The 26160-nt window shown below is 59.7% G+C and overlaps 1 protein-coding gene across 4 annotated transcripts in view; it reads right to left on the bottom strand.

The window, feature by feature from the left end:
• The window catches only part of FBLN2 (fibulin 2), a 69820-nt gene that overhangs the window by 26600 nt on the left and 17060 nt on the right, over positions 1–26160 (bottom strand). For all 4 annotated transcript variants that reach the window (XM_067043357.1, XM_067043355.1, XM_067043356.1 and 1 more), the window contains exon 2: positions 20009–21327. In XM_067043357.1, the coding sequence (XP_066899458.1) occupies positions 20009–21272 (1264 nt within the window). In that variant the 5' untranslated portion in view covers positions 21273–21327. The remainder of the gene's footprint in view (positions 1–20008; positions 21328–26160) is intronic.

Raw genomic sequence — 26160 nt, 5'->3', positions numbered from 1 at the left:
CAGAGTTTGAGCCCCAGGGCCTCTTCTCCTCCCCGTCCATGCCCCAGCCTGGCTGACCTCACCTGGGCGCCCTCCTTCATGTCTGTCTCCTGCAAACACACAGCTGGCTGAGCGACCACGACCGGGCATCCCCGGCGATCCCACGGCCAGAATCTGTTCAGCAGCCGACTTTCCCCGGACCGCCTCTCCCCTGCTCTTCCCTGTGCCAACCTCAGGACCCTCCTGGGCCCGTTCCTTCCTCCTCACCTCCCTCCTCCCGTCCGTCACCCGCAGGGCCACCTGCAAAGTCAGCCCCGTCACCACCTCGCCCCTCACACTGCCGCCATCTCTTGGGTCCGAGAGGTACCCTGCTCCCCCGTGTCCTCCCCTGTTCCATCTACCAGATGGCGTCAGAATGACCCTTCACAAATGTGAATCAGACTGTGTCTCGCCACGGCCTACAGGCCCCCAGAGTCCCCCCCTTTCTTTACGAAGACCTACCTGGTATGGCCCTGTGACCTCCCCACCGCGTCTCCTTTCTCACTCACTCTCTCCACTTGAACCCCTCAGGCTCTTCCTGCCCCGGGGCCTTTGCACGCACTGTACTTTCCGCCTGGAATCCTCTGCCCTTTCCCTGAGCCCTGCCCAACCCCCACTCTCTACAGCGCTGTCTTTGTTTGGGGCTCTCATCTCCTCAGGTAGGATCTCCCTGACTTTTGAATCTAAACTAACCTGCACTCCAACCCTCATTGCAGCACCCTACTTAGTTTTGCTCATAACGCCCCCGGCCTTCACCAGCTCAGAGTCATCTCGGGGATCCCGGTGGTCCACGGACCCCACTGGAAGGCCACTGCGCTGCAGGATAAAGCACCCCTGCCTGGAGCGACAATCGGGGCCCTCACAGCACAGCCCGGACTCACGTCTCGGCACTTCTTCCACCAGCTAGCAGGCTTCCCTGTGCCTCCGTATCTTTGCACATGCCGTGCCAAGCTGGGAACGCCCTTCCTCTACCCTGCCCAACGACCCAGCCTTAACAAGCCACTCTGCACACCACTCCCCGCCTCTCCATCCTCTGTGGTCCCGCCAGCATCTCCACCTCCATCCCCGGCAGAACAAACAGCCCCTCCTCCAGCCTCATTCACAGCAGCACTTGGTACATACACGACGTCACTGCCAGGGACATGCCAGCCTCAGACAGCAGAGGGACAGGGCCTCAGGGGCCAAGAACGGGTCGCAGTCATTTCAGGGTCCCCAGTGCCCAGCACAGACCTAGTACTTGATAAAACCTGGGGCTGGGTGGAGCACCCCAGGGCCGAGGTGTATACCATCTCATGCAAAGCTCACACTGACAACGTGAAATCGGACAATTACCTTCCTCTCCCAGATGTATAAATAACGATCTAAAGGTTTAAGATACACAGCCCAATGGCACAGACTCAGGAAAAGGAGGGAGAAGAACTTTACACTCACACACATCACCTCCACACAGCAGTTTCCACCGAGCCTCGGAGGTGAGCCTGGGCGTGTCTGACCCATCACCGTGTGAGCACTGGCGTTCAGCCAGGGCACCCCTCCCTGCCTGGGGGACGGAGCCAAGTCACTCATCCTCAAGCCTCTGTGTCCTTGCCGGTGAGATGGGCAAGTCACCCCTCCCGCCCGCATTTCACCAAGTGGGGAGGGGAGAAGCCAGGGTCTGGCAAAGGACAGGAGCTCAGTAGGCAGCACGTCCCCACCCCTGGCACACAGAAGGTGTTTGCTGACTACTCCTCAGTTCATTAATTAATTACAGAGGAACAGGCTGATCAAAGGATGGACAGCACAGTAATCCCTGCAGCAGAAGAGGCAGGAGGGGCGTCCGGCGATCCCCCCCTGCTCTGCTCCGGGTTCCCATGGACTCCCCCACTTCTGTTCGCTTTGCCTGCGCTCGGCCAGAGGGAGCGTGGCCTTCCTCGCCTGCTGGTTAGGCACGAGCGCTGCGGCCAGAGAGGCGAGGGCCCCCTCCCGCTGTGACGGCTGCGGGCTGGCTCTCCCCGGCCTCGAGGGTGACCCGGGCCGGGACCAGCCTGGCTCCCAGATGGGTCCCCACGGGCTGCCCCTCAGAGTCAGGACACCAGGCCCCGCCGGCCAGAGAGCACGACCTTGACTCTGGCAGGAGTCCCACCTCTGACACCCGTGAGGAGCGGAGGGAGGAAAGATCCACTTTGCAAAATGACCCGCCATCGTCCAGGAAAGCGGAGACACGCAAACCCAGCGGCGTGGTGACCTCACCCCCGGGTCCACGCCCAGGGGGCACGGCCGCCCGCGGTCTCCACCTGGGGACCCACAAACAGTAGCTCCAAACTGGAAACAACCCGAGCGCCCAAGGACAGGAGAAGGCAGATACTAGGGCACGACCACGCCATGCACATCACAGGGACACGGCCTCAGGGGAGAAGCGGTCACAGAAGGACACTGCGCCCTGCCTTTCGTGTAGTGAAGTTCAAACCGAGAGAAAAGCAAGACACCTGCTGAGGTGGTAAAACTGTAAAGAAAAGGAAGGAACTCGTGCTCACAGAAGCCAGGATGGTGGCAACCAGGGAGGAGGTCAGGGCAGCCATGGCGTCTGTCCCCAGGGCTGGGGCCTTGGTGCGTGCCCTTCTTTAACTGTTGAGACAGTCCCTTACGCTCTTCAATTCACAAATACTCCGTGACAGAAATATTACTGGAACATGTAGTATGATTAGAAAAGTCTAAGACTAAAGAGGCAAAGAGTCTTTTAAAAATGTGACCCAAGGGCTTCCCTGGCGGCGCAGTGGTTGGGAATCCGCCTGCCGATGCAGGAAACACGGGTTCGTGCCCCGGTCCGGGAAGATCCCACGTGCCGCGGAGCGGCTGGGCCCGTGAGCCGTGGCCGCTGGGCCTGCGCGTCCGGAGCCTGTGCTCTGCAACGGGAGAGGCCACAACAGTGAGAGGCCCACATACCGCAAAAAAAAAAAAAAAAAAAAAAAAAGTGACCCAAAAAGTGATACAAGTCAGACACAAAAGGACAAGTATTATATGATTCTACTTATATAATATAGGGCCCTAGAATAGGCCAATTCACAGAGACAGAAAGCAGAATAGAGGTTATCAGGGACAGGGAGAGGGGGAGGGGGAGTTAGTGTTTAAAGGGGGCAGAGCTTCAGGTTTGGGAAGATGAGAAAGTTCTGGAGATGATGGTGGTGACGGCTGCACAGCAGTGTGAATGTTCTTAACGCCACGGATTAGTACACTTAAAAAGAGTGAAAATGGCCAAATGTATGTTATGTGTATTTTACCACAATAAAGAGTAGACAATGCATTGCAGCGTAAGAACAGAAAAGTGACCCAGCACTTCCCCTTCTAGAAATCTAACGGCTGACAGACGTGCCACGGGCACAAACATGCAAGTCACGGATCCTGGCTGCGTCCGAATTCGTGACAGCAAAGATCCAGAAGCAACCAACCGCCATCGACAGGGCAGTGATTAAATGATTGGTGATACATCCGTCCAATCTCATGCCAGTGTGAAACAGAGCGCGTTAGATCTTCACTCACTTCTGTGGAACGGTTTCCAAATAAAGCACAAAGAATGAAGAAGACAGGCTCAATGCTCAACAGTATGTATAATGAGTCACCGTTGATCTTTTTTTAAAGGAACGCGTGGACGCCTGTGGAGGATTTCTGGAAGGAGGTCCCAGAAACGGGTAGCAGCGGGCGGCTCAGGGAGGGACCGGGCCCTGGGGAGGGAGGCAGCAAGCTGACATCCACTGTTTACCTCTTTTGTATCCTTTATGTGTTTTCCTTATAGTGGGCAGGTACTACCTATTTACGAAACATGCTGTTATAAAAAGATCCTGAGATTCCAGGGAATCTAACCTCCTTTGATCACAGGCAGTGGGGGCCCAGAACAATCCGACCCGGAGGTCATGACCCCTCTGGACAGTCCCCTCTCCCAGACATCAGAGCCCGACAGAACGGTGGCTTCGGAAATGCTGCAAAAAATGCTACACCCGCGGGGTGATGAGCGGCCACCTCCCCCAGCACCCCGTTTGCGCAGGGTGTTTGCGGGGCCTGAGCGAACAGCCCGGGGAGTGCTGCAGCTCTGATGTTCTGTATTCTGGGGGCGGGGGGCGGGTGGTCACGGTTGTCACCGGCAGGCCCTGGTGGTGCCGGCAGTCCTTTTACAACCACTAGAAGGTGAACAAACAAGAAGGATCCTGGGCTTCCCTGGTGGCGCGGTGGTCGGGAGTCCGCCTGCCGATGCGGGGGACGCGGGTTCGTGCCCCGGTCCGGGAGGATCCCACGTGCCACGGAGCGGCTGGGCCCGCGCGCCGTGGCCGCTGGGCCCGCGCGTCCGGAGCCTGTGCTCCGCAACGGGAGAGGCCACGACAGCGAGAGGCCCGCGTACCGGGAAAAAAAAAAAAAACAAAAACAAAAAAACCCAGGATCCTGAGCGCGTTGCCTTCCTGCCCCGGAATCCCAGACATCCCCCGGGGCAGGACAGCCCCCAGCCCCCTCTGCCCTTCGCAGCACCTCCCCCAGCCTAGCTTCCTCGTAGGGGTGTTGAATGGCTCCCTTCCCCCACCCAAGTCAGCACCCCGCCCACCTGCTCACCCCCCCAGCCCGGCCTGGGAGGCGCTGGGCCACCCTGGCTGACTAGCTAGATCTCTGGCCTGGCCGAGCCGCCTGGCGGGCCCCAACCTGCGGCCACGGCACCTTCCCTCCAGCTCTAGGAAGAGGGTCCTATCCCCACCACGGTTTTACAGGTGAGCAGGCAGCAGCTCAGATCACACGGCCCAGCCAGGGGCAGCCACATGACCAGATATCAAAAATGACTGGAGGACTCCAGTATATTGAGGCAGTGTGCAAAGACAGCTTGACAACAGAAGAGAACAGAGAGGCCAGAAAAGACCTACTCATCTGCACTTGGTTCCTAACTAAGGTAACAGTGCAGTGGGGGAAGAAGGTCTTTATCACACCCAGCATGGGGGCAACTGAACGTCCACCTGAAAAAAGAATGGGTTCTGACTCCTACTCTCACCGTCCAGAGAAACAAATCTAAATGTGATCTCAGGTGAAAGGTGAAACAGGTTAAAATACCTAGACTGTAACACAGGAAAATATCTTCATGACTCTGGGGTAGACAAAGATTTCTTGAAAAGGACACAAAATACTATAACAGAAAAGTAAAGATCAGTAAATTGTATTTCCTTAAACCTAGGAATCCGTGTTCCTCAGAAGCCAGCACGTGCAAGGCGCTCATCAGACAATGTCCTCACGAGAGTGGAAAGAAACGTCAGAGAGCAAGGTAAGGCAGTCGGGATCCAACAAAAGACGCATCATCAGAATCTATCAAGAACTCCTAGAAATCGGCAAGACGAAGAAACCTAATTGAGAAACGGGCAAGGAACAACAGAATTCCAACAGTAACACGAGAGTGTGTTCAACGTAAGAAGTTATGAGCGAATGCAAATTAAAACCACAATGAGATCCCACTACACAGCCATCAGGTTGGCGACAATGAAAAAGACAGACCGCATCCAGTGTCGGCAAAGACTTCCACTCGTGGCTGGGGGGACAGAAATTGGGGATGCTTCGGAAAACTGTCTGGCGGTGTCAGCTAAAGCTGCCAAACCCTCCAACGCAGCAATTCCACTTCTGGGTAAATAAATACCCGACAGAAATTCACACAGAATGTCCACAGGCACTGTATTCATCACAGCCCCACACTGAGAACAGCCCAAACCTCCATCCACACTAGGACAGATCAATAAACTATGATTTATTCCTACAACGGAAAAATAAAGAGCAACTTTTTTAAGTGAATTACTGCTACACCCAAGAATCTGGATGAGTCTCAAACACAGGATCTTGAGCTAAAGAAGTTAAACGCAAGCAAAATCATACCATATGGCTCCCACTACACAAAATAAATTCAAGAATAGGCAGGAGTCACTGATGGCGATAAAAGTCAGCCTCGTGGTTTCCGTGAGGGGTGGGGGGCAGTGGGGGGAGGGAGAGTAGAATTGGCTGAGAAGGGACACCAGGAAAATCCTGGAGTGCTTGAGGTGTTTTATATCTTGACTTGAGTGGAGCTTCCTGGAACCCACTGAGCTATTTTATGAAGACGCGTGTGCTTTAAATACATAATACTTTATAAAACTCCATAATCAGACATAAAAAACATTTTTAAGGGAGGACTGTTATATTAATCTAGATTGAAAGATATTCAAGAGTATCTATAGTATACTTTAATAAGCACTTTCAGGAAGAAGGAAATTCAAGAGATAAAACAACCAAATATGAACCAAAATAGACCTCACCACCCCTGATAAAATATTACTTTACTAAACGGGCTATACGTTACACTTTGGGGGCAAGTGGAGAATACAAATCTGGCACAAGGGAACTGGTAACCGTGGCAGGTGTAGGATCGCAGTACGTAGTAGCACAGGAGATGTCTTTATTTCTCCGCTGCAACACACTGTGTCAAGGCTGAAATATTTCCATCACACACACGTGCGCACGTGCCCGCGCACACACTGTATCTCAAACCAGAGAGAAAGAAGTGCAAGCACTGGACCGTTACGGGGCTGAGACATCTTCCCTGAGCCCCCTGCCCTTAGAGGGTCTGTCCCAGCTGCCAGGTGGCGGCTGGGGTCCCAGGGGGGACTCCGGGATGCTGGTGCGCTGTGGCTGGTGAAGCCGCAGTTACGAGGGGACTCGGCGGCCGGCTTTGCTCACGTGGAGGGGCCCTGAGGCCCCACGGTGCTTGGCTTCAGGCTGGTCCCCGGGAAGCTTTGGGAGGTGGGGGGGGTGGGTGAGGGCTGGATGACCCATGCACAGGCCCTACCCTCACTCTATGGCCTCCCAGGGAGCGGGGGGGCGGGGGGAGGGTGCGTCTGTCATGGGCATTTTAACGGACTACATCTGTTGGTACTTTCACAATCGATGAGAAAAGCCGCTTGTACAAAAACAGGCTGCCCTGATCAGGAGTGGTGAGTGCAAAGACTTGCGACAAGCTCAGCTCTGTTCAGGACTGTGCAGCCCTGGCATCTGGGTTAGAGGATGCTGCCCCACAAAGAGTCACCGGCCACATGGAACCTGCAGGCAAAGGCTGGAAAACTGAATGGGACCAGCCTCATTTTCTGAGAAAATAACTTTCCCAGCACAAGGACAGAACAAAGAGATCCAAGCACTTGGACAGGGGAGTGGACAGCTCACGTCCTAAGGATGAACGAGTCGCCGGGAGATCAATCTAGAATCACACCATTGCAAGCACAGAGCGTGTGACCGAGGCTGGATGTCCAACAGGCGGGCCTTCACCGAAAAGAGGAGCTGTCCCTCCCTCCGCCAGGCTCACCTCCGCCGCCAGCCACCACCCCCTGCTGTGCTCCCGGAGGCCTCCGCAGACCCCCCAGCCCCACCCAGCACGGCCTTCCGACGTAACCCACACTTCACACGGACCAAACGTGTGGACTTCCAGAACTTCGGCAAGACACTTGGGACGCGTCCTCCTCCTCCTCAAAGGGAAGTGCGAATTTTCCCTCTTTCATTATTAGTCGAAGAAACCGCGCTACCCCACACTATGCTACGGCTCAAACCAGAGTTTGATGGCGTTTTGCTTCTTGGACAGCGCTTTGTTTCATAGATGAGTCTTGTAAATGACTTATTTCTATTTATCTGTTCTTTCCAGACAGTTTAACTGAATTACCAGTGCATCGTACGTGCACACAGTTTAATAAGAGATGATGTTTAACTCTAAGGCAATCTTGGTTTTCCTGGGCCAGTATTTACTAAAAGAGAAATGTAAACATAAGCTTATTTCCCACCTTAATGAAAGTGATTGGTTAAAAAAGTCCAAAAGTTTAAAATATCACATAAAAAACTGGACATGTTTTTGTTCTCCTCTTAGAGGCAAAGAGAAAGCAGGTCACCAGCGTGGCTTCCTGAGAAGCCCCAGGTGGCAGCACTGGGCCGGGCAGTGGCGACGTGGAAATCCTGCCTGGGGAACAGGCAGTGGGCACCCGGGGGTCAGGCATCAGGTGAGGCGGGGACTGGGTGGGAGGGCTGTACTGGCCAGGGGTCTGGGGGTGGCAAGTCTGTGACCTCAGGCTCCTGGCGTTGCCAAGTGGGATGCCATGGGGCCAGGCTGGGGCTCTTCTAGACCAAATTCCCAGGGACCCCACCCAGCAACTTTCCACTTCTCTTAACCCACATACCTGGGCCACGGCCCCAACTAGACCTTGACCGGATCTCCTCCCCTCCCAGCCTCAAATCTCTCCATCCTTTGTCCCACTCCCCCTGCAGCCTGAAGAGCGACTGGTGAATATTCAACGTGAAGCAATGAGCCCCGATCAAGGGGCCCAGGAGACGCCCCCGACACTGAAGACCCTAAACTGGGTGTAGGAGGAAGCAGAGCTAGGAAGCCAGACCCTGCTCTGCTTCCCACTGGCTGAGCCATCTCAGGGAACACCCTTGACCTCTCTGTTCCTGCATCCGGGCTTCAGGGGCCAAGCGGTGGCAGACAAGGAATAGTGAGACCTTCCCAGGTGATCACCCACCACCCCCCGGCTACCCACCTGCTAAGTGAGGCCCACCTGGCGGCGGGGAGGGGGAAACAGAAGTCTGGCCGACCGTTTCCCGCCTCCGGCCCAGACCTCTGCCCCGACTCCTGAGGCCCCGCCCCTCCCCTGGGGGTCGGCGAGGGGCTCCGACACTTCCAGGACGGGACTGACCCCAAGCCGCCCTCACCCACGGGCCCGGGGTGGCCCATCGCAGGAAGCACGCCGCCGCACCTGGGCCTGGGAGGTGGAGCCCTGTAGACCTCGGAGCCTCCGCAGCCACCAATCCTGCCGTCCCAGATCCACCTTGCGCCCCGCCCGCTGCTGATGGAGCCTGGCCCCCACTCAGGCACGGCCACCTCTACATGAGGCCACAGCTCCCCTCCGGGCCTGGGGTGACAGCTCTCACTGCTGCCGTGCCCTCACCCTGCAGTCCCCTCTGTGACTCTCTCCAGGGGCTTTGAGCCTGTGCCACCTGTTTCCTGGGCTTTGACTCTGCCGGGCAGGGAGGTCTGGCGGGGAGCACACTGGCCTGGGAGTGGGAACTTCGGGGACCCCACCCTCGGAGCTCGCTGTGCGTCTCTGCCAGCGCCCTGCCTGCCTCTGGGCCTCTGCGACCCAGACGCATAACGAGAAGCAGCTGGCACTCCGTGAGTCTAAACTGGCAGCCAACCGGTGCCCACTTCATGCTTTACTGAGGCTTTGACATACGCGGGTCAGTTGCCAACATTTACAAACGGGGAGGTTTTATACAGAATTCCAGATCCTAGGCTTCTTTCGGAAAACTTAAAGTGACAGGCCATGCTGGGCCCCCGACTGCAGGGTGACAACTGGAGCCGGGGAGTGGCTGCAGCTGTGTCCTCGTCCCCTCGGCCAGCGGCTCCCCTCCACCAGCTGCCTCACCGGGGGCACCTGGCTTTGCTCCCTCCTCGCATCCGTCCCAGGCCTGCGCGCCACAGCAGGAACCCCCACCCCGGGCAGGAGCGTGCCGGGCGGGGAGGTCTCCACCGTTCTGGCTCCCACTGCTTCCCCAGCACCCGATACAGTCTGACCCAGAGCACGGGGCCCATGAACTGTCATGAATGAGTACTCGAGTGGGGCGGGGAGTGGGGGGCTGCAAGGGAGACGGGACAGCTTGTCTCCTTCTCTCCCCACCCACCCCGTCAGCTTCTGGGAGCACTGGGCCCAGGCAGGCAGGCTCCCCCAAGCCAGACTGGCTCCTTCTGTACCCCCCTAGCCTCCACCATATGGACCCCAGAGAACCCCAGAATCTCAGACGCTGGGGCTGGGGGCCTGCCAGCCCCACCCTGGGCCCTGCTTTGCCCCTCCTGGGCTGGGGACACAGGGCAGCCCTGGAGCCTCAACCTGCTGACAACAGGAAAATACCTACTCGTGCCAGGCAGCTGGGCAAACCCTGGGAGGTGCTGGGGCAGAGGCCGAGAGTCCGTGGTCGACAAACATCTGCTTCGCGGCCCTCGGTGACCCTGGACATTCACGTAACCTCCCTGTGCCTCAGTCACCTCAGCTCTGAAATGGGCATAATGACCGTCCCCCCGCACGCGGCTGTCACGTTAGGCTTTAACGCACCGATCGAGTCACGTCCGGGGACGCCCACAGCCACGTGATAAACGCTGCCCCTGCGAAGGTGAAGGAGGAGACCCTCCCCGTTTCTGGAACGTCAGCCCCACAGCTAGGCTGTGCCACTGAAGGTGAGACCTCAGGACAGGGGTTTGCAGACTCCGTGGGCAGACGCTGGAACAAAGGCGCAGGGCAGGGACGGAATCGTGGAGGGGCAGCACCCCCTGTGCGTCTGGAGGCAGGTGGCGTGACCGGCGGGGTGGGAGCAGCCCGCGAGCAGCTGAATACCCTCAACCCAACAGCACGAGACCTGGCCCCGCTGCCTTTTCAACGGCGGGACAACTCCCCGCCACCAGAAAAGACCCACATCTAGATGTTCGCTTAAGCAAAAACAAATCCATGCCCCACCACCCAGAGTGCAGGGCCCTGGGGCAGGGAAAGGAAGGGGTTCACAGACACAGCAGCTGCTCTGAGCCAGCTGACGTCCTCTCCCTACTCCTGTCAGTAACCTGGGGGGATAGAGATTACTCTTCCATCTTGCCGACACTGAGGCTCAGAGAGCGTGAGTCCTTCACCTGAGGTCACACCGCCAGGGCAGCAGAGGCAGGGTTCACACCCACGGGTTCACCCTCTGAGAACCAAGCTGGCTCATCCCCAGCACTTCTCGGCCCCAAGCCCGCCTTCCCTGCATGGAGACCCCGGAGTACACAAGGAGGGCCCAGCAGAGCCCCAGTCCACGCAAAGCTAACCTGGGTTAGGCGGAAGTTCCTCCCGAAAGCTCCAGATGCTGCAGGACAAGGGACCCCGAGGCCACACGGCCCCTGGCCCGGCGTGGAGGAGGTGCTGCCAGGCAGACGACATTGACCCTCCCCCGGGGAAGGTCACAGCCCAGACTTCTGACCTCCAGTTCACAGAGGTACCCGGGATTCCGGGATTCCGGAAGGCTCGGGGTGCAGGAGGCTGGGGTGGGGCGGCTTGGCTCGGCCTCAGGAGAGCTGCTCGGCATGTGAACGGGAGGCCGGCCGGAGCTCAGAGGCCACGGCCCTCCCACCAGGGCCCCCAGGGCTGAAACCTCAGCAACCGGGACGCCGGCGTAAGTGGAGCCCTGCTACGCGGCAGAGCCCAGCGCCTGACGCCCGACACCAGCTTTCTCCCGGTGAGAACGCGCTCTAGGAGGCAGCCCTCGCTAAGCCCGCTTTACAGATGAGAAAACGGAGGCCCGGGGCAGTGGGGTGACCGGCCTAAACGTCTCTCAGGTAGTGAGGGGCGGAGCAGCCTCCCCCGGGGGAGCCTCGGACCCGGCCAGAGGCGCCTGCAGCACCGAAGGACCTGGATCCCGAGCTGGGCCCCTGCTTTCTCGCCGCTGTCCTGCGGGCCCGTGCTCCCCCGGGAAGGCGGAGGGACTCGCGGTGAGGCCGCGTGGGACGGGATGAGGCACGAGGCGCAGCGGCCGGGGCCCGGGCAGCTCCACCGTGCCGACCGCCCCATCCTCCTCCCTGCCTCTCCCACACCCCCGGCGACGCCCATCAGGAGAAGCCCTCGGCCCCGGGCCGGCCTCCTCCCGACAGGCAGGCAGCAGAACGTGCGGAAAGCGGCGAGCGAGAGTCCCTGCGCGCGTCTCATCCCCGCCTCGGAGCCCCGCCTCTGCGACAGGAACGAGCTCGTGGAGCCGAGGCGGCCGCCCTGGCCGAGGCTGTCCCCGACCAGCCGCTCCCGGCGGCCGCTGCTCCCGGCCTGGGGCGGCAAGCCCGGCCGACCCGTGGACTTGGGGTCGACAAGAAACGCCTGCTGCGCGCCACAGAGGCTACTGAGGCAAGAGACTATTCATTCCGTGACCCGGGCGTGACCCGGGCGCGTCCCCGGCAGGAAGGACTGGCACGGGTTTGGCGAGAGGGCAGAAAGACCACGCCCACGTGGTGCTGGCGGGGGCGTGGCCAGGCTGGCTGGGGAGCCCTCGGCCGGGGGGGGGCGCGGGGCACACTCACAAACTAACGCCCCCGCAAGACAGCTCCCAGCAGCCAAGGTGGGAACGTTTGGCTGCTCCTGCCCGGTTTCCACAGCCCCTGCTCAGTTTCCTCCCTAGCGCCTTTCACCACCCAACACCGATTTTACGTAACGAATGACCGTGTGCCCCCTGCCCCTGCCCCGATCCCACGGAACATAAGCCTCGTGAGGGGTACCAACTTCATCCATTCTGATTACGGCTGTATCCCCGGCACCCAGAACTGTGCGGTAGGCACTCAATAAATATCTGTTGAATAAATACACTGGGGCAACAGGCAGGCATTCCCATACACGGCAGGTGCGAGCAAAATCTGGCACACCGTCAACGGAGGTGAGCTGGCAAGTATCGGGTTTTCGGTAGGCATCCTGTGGCCTCTACAGTGGAGCCCGTGGCAGCCAGCACCTCCCCAGAGAAAAGTGTGCAGACGATCATCAAAAGATTGGTACAGCAGGTGCACGGCAACCCTCTTCCTAACGGTCCAGGCTGGAAACCAGCCCACAGCCCTTGGCAGGAGAAGGAGCCACCAAACTGGGGTCTGACCATACCATGGAGCAGCTCTCAGCCACGAAAAGGACCAACCACGGAGCCCACAGCATGTGGACCTAGAAATGCTGTGCTGAGCACAGGAAGCCACACGTGAGAGCAGACTGCATGGCCCCATTTACGGAAGTCCGAGAGCTAGTCAGAGTCAGGGCAGCGGTTCCCGGGAGGGGCACGGACGAGGGGACCTGGGTTGCCTCGGGATGTTTCATGATCTGAGTGCCGAGCACACGGGCTGCTCCTTTGTGAAATGTATTACTGATTTGCACGCTTCTAATAGGTTCTCCTGGTTATACCTGGATAAATGGCTTACAAAGAGAAAATAAAGAAACGCATGTGCGCACGGACCCAGCGATTCCACACCGGGCGCAGCAGGAAGCCATTCACTGCGGCAGTGGACACAACGCGGCATCTGTCTGCCAGGACGGTCAGTAACAGCTGGGACGTGTACACAGCGGAGCCCTGGCTGGTAAAGGGAGCTCCCCACGTGCCGACAGGGGGAGTCCCAAGGGGGGCTGTTCACAGAGGAAAGCACAGGACAGAAAGGTGTGCACAACACGCTGTACGTGAGAAAAACAGTGCACACACCTGCACGCTTGCCGTCGTAGGACCTGTGGTTCCCAAGTGTGGTCCTGTAGTCCCTGAGGGTCCCTGGGACCTAATCAGGGACCCGTGGGATCAACGTTATTTTCAGAACGACACTGCAGCACTGTTTGCCTCCTTCACGCCCTTACGCCTATGAGCAGACAGTGGAGTCTTCCAGACACTACGTGACTTAGTGATGATGTCATCACTTTGATGGCCAATGGAATGTGTACTTGTGTATTCTGTGTCTTCTAGAATTTTCTAGAGTAAACTCATGAAAAGATGCTCAACGTCACTAGCCGCCAGGGAAGTGCAAATTAAACCTTCAGTGAGATGCCACTTCACACTTCACACGCTAGGACGCTGCACTCAAAACGACAGACGATAACAAGTGTCGGTGAACACGCCGGGAAGCCGGAGCCCTCGTGCGCCGTGGCTGGGGATGTAACACGGTGCAGCCGCTGAGGATAACAGTTCGGGGTTTCATCCTATGGTCACACACAGAGTTCCCAGATGACCCAGCAATTCTGCTCCTGGGTACATTCCCCAAAAGAAGTGAAAACATACGTCCACACAAAAATATGTCATGAATATTAACAGCAGCAGTGCTCGCAATAGCTAAAAGGTGCAAACATAGTGTCTACCACCTGGTGAATGAATAAACAAAATGGGGCCCATCCACACACTGGAATGTCCGCCACGGAAAGGAATGCAGTACTTACTCATGCTGCAACGTGCAGGGGGCTTTGAAAGTGCTATGCTTAGTAATGGAGGACCGTCCACAAAGACCACATACTGTATGATTCCATGTCCGGGAATGCCCAGAATACGCAAATCCATAGCTGACAGGGAGTGGACTGGAGGCTGCTGGGGGCTGGGAGGAGGGAGTGGGCGGTGGCTGCTACCGGCATAGCAGTAGGGTGACAAGAATGACCTAGAATTAGATTCTGATGATGTTCTCACGACCCTGACAAAAGCTACTGAACTGTATACTTTAAATGGCAGGACTTTATGGTACGTGAACAATATCTCAATAAAGCTGTCTAGGAAGGAAGAAAGGAAACACAGTTTTTAAAAATGAAAGAACCCCACCGCAGGCCGAGCCTTGGCCCCAGGCCCTCACTACGGGGAGCAGCTGTGAGATACACCCACTCCCTCCAAGCGCCATAAGCTCTGGGGCAGCCAAACCCAGGGGGCCCGGCTACAAGCCACTCAGACCCACTCCTGCCCCAAGTCCCCCATGGGAGCCATGAGCCCAGCCCCTCCCCTGGGAGACTAGGGCCCCCTGCCTGGCTCTACTATGACCCCCAGAAAAGCCTCCTCCCCTCTCAGGGTGCCATCTTCTCTTCCATAAAACAGAATGACCCAACAGACTCTCTCAAGGTCGCCACAGGGTGAAACTCCGTGCCTGACAGATGCCCCCAGCAGAGGGCCCAGCTCTCCTCGGTTTTATCACCCTCATCACCTTCAGAGCCCCCCCCACCTCCCCCCAAGTCTGACGGGCAGGCAGCCCCTTCTCAGCTCCCCCAGCGGATGGCCCAGGGCGCGTGGGTCTGGTGTGCCCGCAGCCGCCGATTTTCAACAAAAGCCAGAAAGCTGGAATTCATGTGAAGTCTTCCGGCTTCTAAACGTTTGCAACAAAATTCTAGTGCTTACAAGGATGCTCTGCAGGAAGAAGCTGACAGGTGACAGGGGCGTGCACCATTAGCAGAACAGCAGACAGAGGTGGGACCAAGCGCGGCTACGCGGGGGCAGTGAGGCAACCGGGGCTCAGAGGCAGCGCGGCCCAGGCCCCGGGTCACACAGCGAGCGCGCGTGAGCTTCGGCCCGGGACTCAGCACGGATGAGCAGGGGCTGCGCGAAGCCCAGGCCCCTCGTTTGCGGGTCCTGCTGCCCTCGGCAGACCCTACGCTGCCCTGGAAGAGTCAGGCATCCCAGGTCAGGGCCCGTGGGCCGGGGGTGAGGAGGAGGAGGGCCGGCTGGCCCACCTGCAAGCTCTCCTCGCAGGGCGCACCCTCCCCGGGCTGCTTTGGGAGCCCGGAGCTCCTGTGGCTGATTCTGGCACACAGACTATGAGCTCAGGTGTCCAGACTCCCAGCCTGGCTCCCTCTGGGCCCCAGGCTGTGCTCAGGGACCACTCAGACCCCACACAAGCTTGAGTCTCCCACAGCTGAGCTTGGAGAGGAGCGGGGAGGGTCTGTAGGAATCCTCTGGGGAATAGGGAGAAGCTGGGCGGGTCTCCCTTTGCCCCCTGGAGCCTCAACCCAGTGATTCTGGGGGACCCTGGAGACCCCCAGGCACTGAAGGCCCAGGGCTGGCTCCTGGGGCTGCAGGGTGAGGCAGGGAGAGGCTGCTTCTGGGCTCTCCTCCCTTCACCCAGAGGCAGTGCTGCACGACACAAATAAGATCCTGCCAGCTCCTGCCTAACACCTGCAGTGGCTCCCCACTGCCCTTGGGGAAAGGCCCAAACCTTCATCCTGAGGGTAAACACCATCGCCCGGGGCCTGGTCCCTGACCACTCCCCAGCCTCTTCTCACACCAGCTACACAGCCTCCTTTCAATCCAACTCCTTCCCTCCAGCTGCAGGGCCTTTGCACGCGCTATGCCCTCTGCCTGACGCACTCTCTGCTCTCTGCTCCCCACCTCTCACCCAGTCCGCAACTCCTTGTGCTCAAACAGCGCTTCCCAGGAAGACCTCCCGAATCCCCAGGGGAGTCTGAACCCCCGGACAGGCTCACAGAGCACAACCACCCCATTCCTCGGTCCTCGTCCTATGACTACCACATTTTCTCCCCCACTAAACCATAAGGTCCCAAGGGCAGGGGCAACACGGTCCATCTGGCCTCTGTCACAGACCCTGCACATGCCGGGCACCAGAGATGACTACCAGGGGTGAAGACGTGAAGAAATGGCAGGGGCACCTGCATCCACCGCTTCCTGCACGTGTGTCCGTGGGCAGGTGGCCCTGTTCCTCTGCTGTGCACCAAGGGGGCGGCTGTGATGATTAAAGGGGCCAGTGACCTCAGAGGGCTTACGATGGTGCAGGCACAGGTCATAAGCCGATATGGTGTCTGCAATTAATATACAGTTATTTGCATTTTAAAGCTTCTCTGTTAACTGGAACGTCAACCCTTTCGAGGACCGCTGCCCGCACAGGATCCCGTGACGTGAGGCCCCTAGGAAGGGGCTCCTTTCCTGCCACGGGGTCCTGGGGCCTGCAGGTTTTGCTGGAGCTCTTTTCCAGGAGAGGGGCTGCTGCTACAGGAACCTCCAGCTTCTGAGGGCCACCCTGACCCGGGTTCCCACCCCTGTGGCCCAGGAGGGCGGGGGGTGGTCCCCGGCTCCCTCCGTCGTGCCAGCCCCGTGGTAGAAAGCGCCCTCACAAGCCCCCCGAGGGACGACAGACGTCAGAGCCCTTCTCCCCGGCAGGGAGCCGGGCATGTGGCTTCCATTAGGCTCCATCTGGACATGCTCAGAGGCAGCCTGGATCCCTGGCACAGATCCGGCTCAAAGTCAGGACCCCCGCTGCAGCCGGGCCTGGGGCAATGGCTGGAAACCTCCTTCTCCAGGCCCCGGGGCTGCCATGGCAACATGGCCGGGGGTCATTTCCGCCCCATGGCCCACCTCTCAGCCGGCCCCACGGGCAAGCAGGACACAGCTACCACCTCCCCAGTTGTCCCCACCGAGGGCCCCGTCATCCCTTGGGAACCCCCAGGGCTCCCCCTACAACAGCAGTCAGAAGGCTCGAAGGCCCGCCCTGCCCCAAGGATGCTCATGGGGCCCCTGACCCCCACCCACCAGGCGTCCCCCGGCCACCCTCCCCACTCCGTGTGCGTGGCTGCGACCACGGGCAAATCTCTGTGGGCTCGTGCATGACCGCCCTCCACCCCCATCAGAGCCCAAAGGGGAGAGGCTGTGCCCGTCCGCTTCACCGGACGGCCCCTGGCGCAGAGAGGGCGCCCCGCACCTATCTGCTGAAGAAATGAAGTGGGTGGATGGAGGAACAGATGGTGAATAATGACGGCTCCCATTTTTAATTACTTGGCAATGCTAGGCCCCATGCCGAGCTTGAATGAGTTAGCTCTTTAATCCTCAAAACACCCCCAGGAAGCAGGGCCTTCTCTGCCGCTTCAGGCACAAGACGGAGAGCGGCTCGGCTCGCCTGAATTACAGAACACGGGCGCTGCTGGGCGTCAGGTGGGCACTAGGTAAGCAGAAGCAGTGCAGATGGCGGGGGGGGGGGCGGGGGGGACGGCAGCCAGCCTCTGCTTACAGGGCCAGGCCAGCTCCCGGGTCCCATTTAAATTCAGCCCGCCGGCCCACCACTCCCAACTTCCTACACCTCCCTCTCCCCGAGCTCCAAGAAGCACAGCCCGCCCGTGCCCTGCTCTGGGCTCTGCATGTGCTGGGCCTCTGACGGGATGAGGGGCACTCAGTCAGGGGCCCCAAGCCCCAGGGGGCCTTCACCAACAGCCACACCCCAAAATCCATTTGAGAAAGCCTGGGGCAGAGGAAGGAACCCGGGGCTCGCGAGCAGGAAGCAGCTCTCCAGGGTTCCAAGGCCCACACCACAGAGAGGCCGCTGGTAGCAATGGCGGGGGGAGGTGACGGGAACGGGGCCGGGTCTATTCTGGAAACCCTGGAGGCTGCACGCACCATCCCTGGCGCCAGGCCCGCAAGCCCGCCCGGGCACACGTGGACTTCATTACAGCCCCGCCCCACGCACACGCCCCGCCCCCTGCAGCTTGGGGCTGCGTGGGGAGGAGCCCCTGGAAGCCCCCTGCCCTGGTCCTGGCGGCCACCTCACATGGCGCGACCCGCCGCCACGAGCCACACCTCTCCACCCTCAACCTGGTCAGCTGAAAATGAGGAGCCCAGCTCCCAGCTTGTGGGAGGATCGAGTCACAGATGGGGCCGGGCACCTAGTAGGTGCTCAGCAAGGGCGAGCTCTGTGCCCGTCCACAGAGAGCAGGATGGAAGGAGCCATCAGGGCGGGGGCCTGGGGAGCCTGCAGTCTCGGCCTCGGCACACAGCGGGTGCCCAGCAAGGGCCACAGCTCTGGACACATGGGTCCCCTCCGCCAGGAAACCGTCCCAGAGGCCACCCGGGCACCCCCCGCCCACGGCCTGCGGACCACACTGAGCAGTCCCTGCCCCCCCCGGGGGGCCATTAGGGCCTGTGCCCAGCTGGTACCTAATGAGGGTCTACAGCGTGAAGGACACAGGACGGAACAAGACATGGGCTCGCAGCTGTGCAGAGAGACATCCAGACACCCAGGCAACTGCCAGGGCTCCCTCGGAGAGGGGGCAGGGGGCTGCAGAGGCGGGATGGAGGAAGGGTGATACAAGACACAAAGAGCCAGCGAAGGATTCCTGGCAGCGGTGCTGCCGGAGCTCACTGGGAAGCGTGGGGGCAAAGGGGTGGGACGGAGGGGAGACGACAGTGTAGGGTGCTCACGGGTGGCAGGGAACTAGCATGAGGGGGGATGACTGGCAAAGGGGTGGCCAGAGAGCCCCCCCCCCATTCCCTCATTAATTCACCCAGTGTTTACAGAGCACCAACTGTGTGCACAGCAGAGAAGATGGCAGACGGGGTCCCTCCACTCACGGCTCTAACATTCCACCGGGGGAGAGAAAATTAAACAAGTAACGATGTGCTACAATGCCAGGTGTTACTCGGAGGAATTAAAGCAGTGTGAGAGGAAGGTGGGGTGCTCTTTGACTGGGGTGGTCAGGGCAGGCCTCTCTAGGCAGCTAACCTCGAACAGAGAGCCAATGGAGGGAAGAAGCGAACTTCATGGACACCTGGAAGAGCACTTCAGGAAGAGGCAGCGGCGAGTGCAAAGGCCCTGGGGCTGGAAAGTACTGGAAGGGGCCAGGAGTCCCGTGCAGCTAAGCACAGTGTGGAGGGAGAGGGTTGCTAGGCACTGGGTGTTTATGCTCCCACCTCCAAACTCATGTGTTAAAACCCTACTCCTCAGTGGGATGGTATCTGGAGACGGAGCTTCGGGGAGACAACTAGGTCTTGAGGGTGGGAGCCTCATGATGGGATTAGTGCACTTCTAAGAAGAGATGCTGGAGAGCTTGCTCCACCTCTGATGTAACCCAGATGAGATGTGGCCCCATCCGCTCTGTCAGCTAAGGGCACAACAAGCAGACAGCTCCGCAATCCAGGAAGCAGGCTCTCATCAGACAACCGACCTTAGACTTCCCGACTCCAGGGCCACGGGAAATAAACGTCTGCTCTTCAGCCACCCAGTCTATGTATTTTTGTTACAGCAGCAGGGTGAAGAAGGGAAGGCCCGGGAGGCCCCAGGGGCAGGCTGTGCAGGGCCTGAGGCCCCTGAGAGGACTTCAGTATCTACTCTGAGTAGGTGGGAGCCACAGCAGGTACTGAGCAGAGGAGGCACAGAAACCACTTGTATGTTAACCCCTCCGCAGGGGCCCCCCAGCCCTGATAAGGTACATGTAAGAGGCCCTCGGCCACAGCCCTATCAGGTGGCCCAGCACCTACCGTGACAGGGACCTCACCCATCCACCCACCATGCTACCCCCAGAAGCTGAGCCAGGAGGAAGCTCCATCTCAGAGCCTCCAGCCCGGAGCTCCGGGGATGGCGCTGGCTGTCCCTGGCCTGGCCCCGCAGACCCAGCTTCCCCTGCTGCACGCAGCTGTGCACAGACCTGGGCCAGGCTACAGAGCCCCGAGGCTGCCCTTCCCTGGGATGAGTGTCCCCGGAGGAACGAGGAAAGAGTCTTACCTTCAGAGTCACCTCTGGGGACAGAATGGACAGAGTTGGGGTCTGTGTCTTCCTCTGGCCGAGAACGGGGCAGAACTGGTGGCTGCTTGGGCACTTCCTGGGTAGGTGGGGCGCGGGCCGCCTCCTGGTGAGGTGTGGTCCGGATGGCGTGGGTGCTGGGCTCTGCTGGGCCCTCGGGAGCGCTCTGCGTGGCCTGTGACGGGAGGACGCTGGCCGCGCTTGACGCTGGAATGGGCCCAGCTCCCTCCTGCCCGGCGCTGCGGGGGGTGGCCTGGGCGTCCGGGATGAGGTTCTCTTCGGGCCGTGCCCTGGCCTCTGCCGCCTCCTCTTGGACAGGGAGACCAGGGGCTGGACCTGCCGTGGGCCGTCCATCCAGCCCCCTGGGGCCACCTGCTGCCGGCTGCTCCCTGACTGTCAATTCCTCTCTCTCCTCCTGTCTGTCCTCCGTCACTCTCCTGGCCTTGGCCTGCACCGGGGCTGGGGGACCCAGGGCGGCAGCTGCCGTGGGCCTGGGGAGGGCGGCCGGCCTGCGGGTGGCCTGGATGGCTGAAGGTGGCTGACCCCCAGCTCCCAGAGCAGCCGGGCCCCCGGCGCCCGCCTGGAGCTCGCCCTCCAGGGCCGCCGCGGCCTCCGCCTCGGCCACCTCCTGGTCGTAGCTGTAGGGATCTTCGTAGTGTCGCTCAGGGTCACCCTCCTCCGCGTCTGAGAAGTTTCCGGGGGCAGCGTCTCCGTGGCAGTCGGGGAGCCGGTAGCAGATGAGCTCGCCGCCGGCGTCGGGACAGTGGCAGGCCCGGCAGGGCGACAGGTGGACGGTGTGGCCGGCGGCGTACTTGCGGCCAGAGCGGACGCAGCCCACCTGGCCGCACTGCGGGCAGCTGTCGGCCGCCACCACGGCCTCGATGCAGTTGGGCGGCAGCTCCGGGCAGGGCATGAACTGGCAGCTGATCTTGCCGCCGCCCGGCGGGCAAGAGCACTCGGTGCTGCCGAAGTCCACGAAGTAGGACTGGCCGGCGGGCACGCGGCCGCGCACGAAGCCGCCCTGCAGGCAGTCGTAGTACTGGTAGCCCTCGCAGGCGCAGCCCTGCTGCACGCATGTGGCACAGCAGGCGCCCGGCTCCAGCGCCTCCTCGATGCAGTTCTCCAGCGGGGGGCACTCGACGCCCGTGCAGTCCTGCCCCGGGACCGCCGTGCTGAGGCCTGGGCCCAGGGCCAGGGCCAGGGCCACGGCCAGCCAGGCTCCCACGGGCTCCCCGAGCGGTGCCATGCCCCGCAGCCGGCCACGCGTCGCCTCCAGATCAACCGTTCTCTCTCACGAGGCCCTGGGGGAATCGGAAAGGACAGGGCTCAGCACCACGTGGCGGCCACGGGGGGACACGTGTGCACGGCTGGGCGGCCTCCCCACCTTCACTCGCACGCACGCACTCGCCCTCACATCCCTGCGCACACGCTCCCTCTCGCGCCTGCTCAGACGCACAGACAGGCGCTGCCGTCGCTCACACGGTGACGGAGTCGCCGGCGTGGCCCTGCCCGGGGCCGCTGACCCCCACTCTCACCTGCCACCTGACACGTGCCCCTGGGTGGGACCCTCAGCCGACGGTCCCGCACACACTCGCACTGTCACGTGCATCCTCCAGGCACACGGCCGGCACGCCGGGGGCATCGGGGTCTCACGCCCTCCGTGGCGGGCACGCAGAGGCCTGCTTACAGCCCTCCAGGCACACTTACATGCGCTGTCTCACCCACAGCCTCACCCATGTGCCGGGCCACCACGGGAGGTCTCACACACACAGTCAGCAGCACCCAGACAGTTTACCTGCCCCTGAAACCCAGCTTGATCCCCAGCCATGCACCCAGAGTCCCCGCCAGCCAGAGGGCATGGCCAGGCGGACGCTGGGCAGGAACCACGCCCTCCCAGGCCTCGGCACACAGCCAAGCCCCCTGCCACGGCCCTCGGACCCCAGGGCCCAGGAACACCCCCCAACAGCAGATCCCCTTGCACTGCAAGTTACGCCGCAGGGGAGCCTCCTGCCAACCTCCTCAGATGCCTCAGCAAACAATACCACCGTTCCCAGAATTATCCTGGACACGCGCTGTCCCCCGCACGTGCGCGCACGCGCACACACACACGCACACACCCCAAGTCCCGTCCATCCACTGGGCTGCATGAACAGCTCTCCGCCCGCTGCCCACCTCTCTCCACCACTGCAGCCCCGCCCCGGCTCGAGCTGCACCCCCATCTGCCCTGGAACACATCTGCCACCTCCCTCCCCGCCATCCACTCCTGCCCTTTCTCTGCAAAGCCGCTGTGATCTGAAAGCAGCTGACCCCAATGTGCACGGCTTCCTGGCTTCCCAACCAGGAAGCACCAGTCTGGGCTCCCTGTGCGAGCCAGCCTGACCCTCCCTCCAGGGGCCCTGGCACGGCACTCCCACAGCCCCTCCTCGTCACCCTCTACAGGCCACTCGAACGTCGCCTCCTCACTGTCCTCGCTCCTCCCCCCACCTCCATCCTCGCCAAAGTCGCCGGTCCCACAGCCCTGGGACCCGCGTGACTCGGGGCCAGGCCTGCACCCCCGGGCTACGTGCTCCTCAGTCACAGACAAGGGCTCCCTCTCCACCCATCCCTGGCCCCGAGGCTGCGCTATCATTTGCAGTCACTGCAACGACTGTCTGATTTAGAAAAAAAAGACAATAAAGGGAGATCTCTACTATTTTAAGTTTGTAAATTTCAAACCTAAAAAATAGAATAATAGGAACTTCTTAAAAGTCTTTAACAGAGAGGAGAAAGAAGCAGCCCTCGTGCTGCCCGCCTCCCGGCTGAGCTGGGGAGAGCGTGACAGCAGCGCAAGGAGCCTGCCGGGCGGGGCAGGGGCGGAGCCACTCTGTGCAAGACACGCCCACTGCCCCGTATCCTCCCTCCCCCGCCCCAAGGAGCCCCGGCAAGGGGGGCTGGCGATCAGAGCTGGCCGCGCCTCTGCCGCCCTCATTGGCCTGGCTGTGAGCTCCTCTCTCTGCGGCCCTCACTGCTACCCGCCCGCAAACACAGATACACGTCCCTACAGTAGGTGACCCCGTGCTGATAAATGAACCTCAGTGGCCACCCAGAGAAGGCCCCGCCCGGATGCAAAGTCTCCGAGTTGGCAAGGCCACCCTGGTGCCCCCCTCATGGCCCTGGGGCACTGATTGATCACCAGTGCCACCACTACCGAGAGTGGGGTCTGGCCTCATGTGACACCGAATCACAAGGTAAGGAAATTCTTCCTTTCTCCGGTTCTCTGAGCCTTCTGCTTCTGACAAGAAGAGGCTTGCCAGAGCCAGCAAATAAAAATAAAAGACATGCAGTTAGAGAGGAATTTCAGACAAACAATGTATCATGGTTTAGTGTTAAGTATGTCCTGTGCAATATCTGGGAGGTACTTATTCACCACTTCTCTGAAATTCCAATTTCACTGAGCATACTACATGTTTACTGGGCAACCCCAGACAAGAACAAAGTCTCAGGTCAGTGCTGGCGTGGTTTCAAAACTTTAAAAATGTTTGCAGGGGATCTTTCTTTTAAACAAGAGGCGGCTACAGCCAAACACAGATTCTCAAGCAGCTGGGGATGACGGAAGGGAAATAGACACTCAGGACCCCGCAGACACACCAGTTACAAAGCACGTGAGGAATCAGGACCACCTGGCCCGCCGGCCACCACCTCTGAGGGCAGTACCGCGCCCAGCTTCTCCCAGAAGCCTGCCCAGACGGCTGCCCGCCGCCCCCAAGCCCAGCCAGAGGGTGGCCACCAAGCAGCCGCCTGGCCGTCTGTCTACGGAGTGTGTTTGGGGGCCCACACGGCGCTTCTGAAATGAGCTGCTGCTATTAAAACACTGCGATGTTGTTAATTTATAATCGATTTAATGTCACATAACACTTAAATTCAGAACATTTTACACCAAAGTTGGATTCCCAACTTCTCCACGAAAATCAGAAGCTGGGCCTGATGGTGGGGTATCACCGGTCCACGGCAGCCGGTCCACGCTCACTCTCCATCGGCATCACTGGGCTCCCCCGTTCCCCTCTATCCTCTGGAACCCTCCTGGGCCTCTCCTGTCTACACACGAAGGAGGGAGGCCCGGGGGAGGTAGGAGTTCCTGCTCCCCGTGGCCCAAAGCCACTGCCTGAACAGCCTGGTTTAATGGGTTAGGACCTGTCACTGCTGTAAGTGGCAGATACTGGGAACTGTGGCCCCTCCAAGGAGCTTGCTCCTATCCAGGTAAGCTCAAAGGTCAATCGTATCAGAATCCAACGGCATCCACGTGGGAGGGAACGCTCGAGTTAATTACACACCGTCTGAAGCCGGGACCTCCCAGGAGCAGAGCCTGAGATGGGGTTCTGAGCATGCGGCTTTTACTGGGAGAACCCCTGGGAGAAGAGAACGGGAAACAGGATGGCCAAGATGTGGTCTCCGCGGAAGTCCGACGCCGGCCTCATCCCACAAGGAGCTCTGCAACGTGACAGGCGCCCCAGGGCTCGCCCCACTCAGGGACATCAGTGGGTCACTGGCCAAGGGTGGCAGTGGGACGAAGTGGGGATCACCTCCTGGGCCCGTGCAGGGGACCAACAGCTGTCGGCCAAGGGCGTCGGAGAAGCGCGCAGGTGGGAGCCACTAGCAGCGGCTGGGGGACGAAGGCACCAGGAGGAGGAACCAGCCCGGGTCCCAGCGGGGGCCCAGGCCCTGCCACACACATATACACACACCCCTGCAAGAGCAGGTCAGAGAGTCTGCTGCTAGAAACGATCCCTAAACCTACCTTTAATTTCTAACCTGGGCTGAGTTCACCCCAGGCTCAGAAAGGTAAGAAAGTAATGTACTAAAAATAGTATTTGCGCACCGATGTTCACAGCAGCATTATTCACAGTGGCCAAAAGGCAGAGGTAACCCAAGTGTCCATCAACAGATGAATGGATAAACAAAACGTGGTCTCTCTACACAATGGAATATTACTCAGCCTTAAAAAGGATGTTCTGGGACTTCCCTGGTGGCGCAGTGGTTAAGAATCTGCCTGCCAATGCGGGGGACACGGGTTGGAGCCCCGGTCCGGGAAGATCCCACAAGCCATGGAGCAACGAAGCCCGTGCGCCACAACTACTGAGCCCATGTGCCACAACTACTGAAGCGTGCACGCCTAGAGCCCGTGCTCCGCAACAAGAGAAGCCACCGCAATGAGAAGCCCGCGCACCGCAACAGAGAGTAGCCCCCGCTAGCCGAAACTAGAGAAAGACCGCGCACAGCAACAAAGACCCAACGCAGTCAAAAGTAAATTAAAATGTCTAAAAAGTGGCTAAGAGGGTCAGTTTTATATGTATTTTGCTACAGTAAAAAGTAATAAAACGTGCACTGTGGAGCCAAAAGTGAGTAATCAAAGAGCAGAGAGAGGAAAGGAAAAACAGTGCTGCACTGAAGACCCAAGAGGAAACAAGAGCTGCCCCTGAGACCTCCCCATCATGGAGAGCTTCCTGGCACCCAAGGCCAAAAGGGAAATTAGAGGATGACCTGGTGCGCCTTGTACGATAAGAGGAAGTCATCTAATTCACTGGGAAAAATAATAAACGTGTTCTTGGCACAGAAACTTAGGAGGGATTTTAGCAGTTGATCAGGTTCATATTAACTATCACTTCCTCGGCACTGACATGATGCCAGGCACCGGCCTGAGAGCTTCTACGGATGTGGATTTCATTTCACCACGCTCTGCAGATAAGGAAACTCAGGCCCAGACAAATGATAAATGACCTCCCACCCCCCGGGTCACACCATCAGGAAAAGGTGGTGCGCGGATGTGAAGCCAGGTCTGCCTGGCCAGGGGAGCACAGCCAGAGTCCTTCAGTTTGTCGATATTCGTTGCACACCAGCTACCTGCCAGCCCCCACGGCAGGTACTGCGACGTGGCCGCGAACAAGACCCACAGAGGCCCTCCCCCCGTGCGGCCAACATCCTGGTGAAGAGAAGAGACAAATAACAAGTAAGTAAGAAGATAGTAAGGGGTTTGTGAGGGACAGGGCCTGGGGCCCTCCCCTGGCAAGAGCGGGCAGAGGAGCCCTCACCGAGGAGGTGATGCTTCGGCTGAGACTTGCCTGGCGCAGATGCGGCGGCCGTGCAAAGATCTGGGAAAG

Source organism: Kogia breviceps, chromosome 10 (assembly GCF_026419965.1).
Source record: "Kogia breviceps isolate mKogBre1 chromosome 10, mKogBre1 haplotype 1, whole genome shotgun sequence".
Taxonomy (NCBI): Eukaryota; Metazoa; Chordata; class Mammalia; order Artiodactyla; family Physeteridae; genus Kogia; species Kogia breviceps.
The sequence above is the reverse complement of the archived record's forward strand: the minus strand, read 5'-3'. Positions and strand labels throughout refer to the sequence as shown.